Source organism: Meleagris gallopavo, unplaced genomic scaffold (assembly GCF_000146605.3).
Source record: "Meleagris gallopavo isolate NT-WF06-2002-E0010 breed Aviagen turkey brand Nicholas breeding stock unplaced genomic scaffold, Turkey_5.1 ChrUn_random_7180001876152, whole genome shotgun sequence".
NCBI lineage: Eukaryota > Metazoa > Chordata > Aves > Galliformes > Phasianidae > Meleagris > Meleagris gallopavo.
In genome coordinates this window covers 1-3920 of record NW_011140548.1, presented here as the reverse complement: position 1 = coordinate 3920, position 3920 = coordinate 1, and the positions used below count along the sequence as shown (strand labels likewise).

The window sequence follows — 3920 nt, the reverse complement described above, 5'->3', positions numbered from 1 at the left end:
AGCTTCGCGCCGACGGGGCCGGTGAGGGGCACCGGGCTGGGAGGGGACGTGGGGATAAGTTCGGGTGGCACTGATGGTGCTGTCACCCGGCAGGGGATGTGGCCACACGGGTGACACGGGATGCAGAGGACGTGCGTGAGGCGCTGGGCGAAGCGCTGAGCCTCCTGCTCTGGTATCTGGCACGCGGCGTCTGCCTCTTCGCCACCATGGCCTGGCTGTCCCCGCGCATGGCGCTGCTCACCATGCTGGCGCTGCCGCTGCTGCTGGCCCTGCCCAGGGCTGTGGGGCACTTCAGGCAGGTATGGGCTGCTGTCTGCACCTCCACGTGCCTTTGGTCACCACTGTGTGCCCGTTGTGCCATTCATGTGCCCCATGTCACCGTCATGTACTCATTGTCCCCTCCATGTACCCCCCATCCTCCTGCCTGTTGTCCCCTCTGTGTGACCATTGTCCCTCCACGTGCCCCCCCACCCGTTCCATGTGTCCACTATCCCTGCCATGTGCTCACTATTCCTTATGTGTGACCATTGTCTCCTCCACATCAGTACTGTCCTCTGCACATCCCCACCTCTGCGCGCCCACCATCCCCTTTACGTCCCCTCCATCCTTTTCACTCTACCACCATACATGCACTGTCCCCTCCCCAGCCCCCATTCCCCTTCCACCCGCCCTGCAGTGACACTGCTGTCCCCAGGCCCTGGCACCACAGATGCAGAAGGCGCAGGCCCAGGCCAGCGAGGTGGCAGTGGAGACTTTCCAAGCCATGGCCACCGTGCGCAGCTTCGCCAACGAGGATGGGGCGGCTGCGCACTACCGGCAGCGCCTGCAGCAGAGCCACCGCCTGGAGAAGAAGGATGTGGCCCTCTATACCGTCTCTGTGTGGACCAGCGGTGTACGGGATGGAGTGGCTCAATAGCATGGGGATTTGATGGGATGGGGTTGGGGGACGTGGGGATGTGATGGCATTGGGATGTCAGGAGATGGGGACAGCATGCTGAGGGGCTGGGGGCCATAATGGCACGGGGGTGGCAGGGAAAATGATGGCATGGGGACTGTGGGATGTGGATATGATGGCACAGGGACATCAGGATGTGGCAGGCACAACACTGACAGCATGGGGAGGTGACAGAGTGGGGCTGGGAACTTGGTGTCCCATGGGGAGGTGTCCCCTGGTGACCTCATGGCATCCTCAGTTCTCAGCATTGGCCCTGAAGGTGGGGATCCTCTACTATGGGGGGCAGCTGGTGGCTGCAGGGACCGTCAGCACTGGGGATCTTGTCACCTTCCTCCTCTACCAGATGCAGTTCACTGATGTTGTGGAGGTGAGCCAGAGGGGATGCCCACGTCCCCGTGTCCCCACGTCCCCCCACCACATCCCCTTGCCCTCCTGGCTGTATCACCGCGCTGTCTCCAGGTCCTGCTCCGCTATTACCCCACACTGACAAAGGCTGTGGGCTCTTCGGAGAAGATCTTTGAGTTCCTGGACCGGGAGCCACAGGTTGCACCCTCAGGGACAGTGGCACCCAGTGACCTGCAGGGCCACCTCCAGCTGGAGGACGTCTGGTTCTCCTACCCTGGGCGCCAGGAGCCCGTCCTCAAGGTGGGCACAGGGGACATGGGGATGTGGTGGGACAGTGTGACAGGTGTGGGGACACAGGAACATGATGGACAGGGCGTGAGGATATGAAACAAGGAGATACACAAGGAGATACAACAAGGATGGTATGGGGGTGTCACAGAGGAACACGAGGACGTGGCATTGAGGGTGCAGGGACATGGTATGTGGTGGGGATATGGCACGGGGACACGATGAGTGACAGAGACATGGTGGGGAGGGCATGGTGTGTAGGTGTGATACCAGAGGTGTGGAAACAAAACGAGATCGGGGGGGAACAGGGACAGATGGACACAGCAGGAAGGCCTTGGGGCCATGAAGGGCTGGGTACAGGGACACCGTGGGTGTGACATCTGTGTCCCCAGGGCGTATCGCTGGAGCTGCGCCCTGGGGAGGTGCTGGCGCTGCTGGGACCCCCGGGTGCAGGGAAGAGCACTCTGGTGGCCCTGGTGTCACGCCTGCACCAGCCCATGGCCGGGCGCCTGCTGCTGGACGGCCAGCCCCTCCCCAGCTACCAGCACTCCTACCTGTGCCACCAGGTGAGTCACTGCATGTCCCCATGGCTCCTGGTTGTCCCCGTGGGTCACCGAGTGTCATTGCACATCAGCAGGCATCCTCGTTGGGTCACCAGATGTCTGGGTCCCCAGCCATCACCATCGTGTTCCCCAGTGTCCCAGCCAAGTCCCCAGCCATCCTTGCCATGTCCCCAGCCACGTCCTCAGGTGTCCCTGATACATCCCCAGCCATCCCCATCACCTCCACTGCTGCATCCCCGCTGTGTCCTCACTGTTCCTCCCACTGCAGGTGGCCGTGGTCCCCCAGGAGCCGCTGCTCTTTGCCCGCTCGCTCCACGCCAACATCTCCTATGGGTTGGGGTGCTGCAGCCGGGCGCAGGTGACAGCAGCTGCCCGCAAGGTGGGCGCCCACAACTTCATCACCCACCTGCCCCAAGGCTACGACACAGGTACGGTGTCCCCGCTCCATTTCATGCCCCCTGTAGGGTTCCCTCCCATCCTGACCCCCTATCCCCGCAGAGGTGGGCGAGTTGGGAGGACAGCTCTCCGGGGGGCAGCGGCAGGCGGTGGCCATTGCCCGTGCGCTGCTGCGGGACCCCCGCATCCTCATCCTCGACGAGCACAGCAGCGCCCTGGACACTGAGTGCCAGCAGCAGGTGGGATGTCCCCCATGTCCTCCATGTCCCCACATCCCCCTCAGCCCTGCGTTCCCTCAGTCTGCACTCCGTTCCCCATGGTCCCCACCCTTGGAGGCCCTCAGTCCCTGGCTGTGGCTGGGGACGTCCCACTGACCAGTTCTCCCATAGGTGGAACAGGAGATCCTCGCAGCCAGAGGGTCGGGGCGTGCAGTGCTGATGGTGACGGGCCGGGCAGCCCTGGCAGCGCGGGCACAGCGAGTGGCTGTGCTGGATGGGGGAGAGATGCGCCAGCAGGGACCCCCCCACGAGGTGCTGCACCCCGGAAGCCCCACGTGGCACCTGCTGCAGGACTGGGGACAACAGGGAGCACCAAGGAAGGGGGACAGAGGGAGTGGGGATGAGGGATAGCAGGAGTTAAGGATGGGGACGGCAGGGGGTGGGGGCAGTAGGAGGTAGGATGGGGACACTTAGGGTGGAGGTGGGGATACCAGGACAGCAACAAGGGACCACAAGAGCTGTGCCATGGGCACACGGATGCTGAGCCGGACACACTGCCATATCATTGCTGTACGACACACAACGGCCACTGCACAGACAGCAGTGTCACTGAGTGCCAGGGCTGTGAGACAAAGCTGGGAATAAAGCTGCATGTTTGTACCCAGGGGTGTTGTGTTGGGATCTCATGGTGCGGAATCCTGGGGCTATAGGAAGTGCAGGGAGAGTGAGGGACCCCCAGATTCCCCACGCCCTCAGTGGAAAAATCAGAGCCCCCAGCAACACCCAGCTGAGGGGAAAGAAACCAGGAGAGGGCTGGAGGGCAGCGGAACAACCGTATTTATTTGAGTGTAGGGTACAATGTGGGGAGTACACAGAACCGCAGGCAGAGGGGCACAGCAGGGACACGAATTTGGGGAAGGGAGGGATGAGGGATGTGGACTGGGCAAGAGTGAGGATTAGAGAGGAAGCAGGATGGGAGCAGGGAGGAAGTGCTGCAGGACACCCAGCTGGGGGCACAGGGGGAACAGATGCAGGGACAGCGGGGAGGAGGAGCAAGGAGATCCCAGTACACAGGGATGGCATTGGGAAAACCAGAGCTCATCCAGGACAGGCAGCAGGCAGCCATCAGCATGGGGTCACAGAGGGGAGGTGATG

At 62.6% G+C, this 3920-nt stretch overlaps 1 protein-coding gene across 1 annotated transcript; it reads left to right on the top strand.

Moving 5' to 3' along the window:
- Positions 1 to 5: 5 nt before the first annotated feature.
- LOC100545399 (antigen peptide transporter 1-like) lies at positions 6 to 3176 on the top strand (the record flags this gene model as incomplete). Its single annotated transcript, XM_010727240.1, has 9 exons — positions 6 to 21; positions 94 to 299; positions 695 to 892; positions 1194 to 1322; positions 1415 to 1600; positions 1981 to 2154; positions 2420 to 2579; positions 2650 to 2786; positions 2937 to 3176. Coding segments are annotated over 9 exons (1446 nt in total), but the record flags the coding sequence as incomplete, so codon positions are not given.
- Between the last annotated feature and the right edge of the window lie 744 nt (positions 3177 to 3920).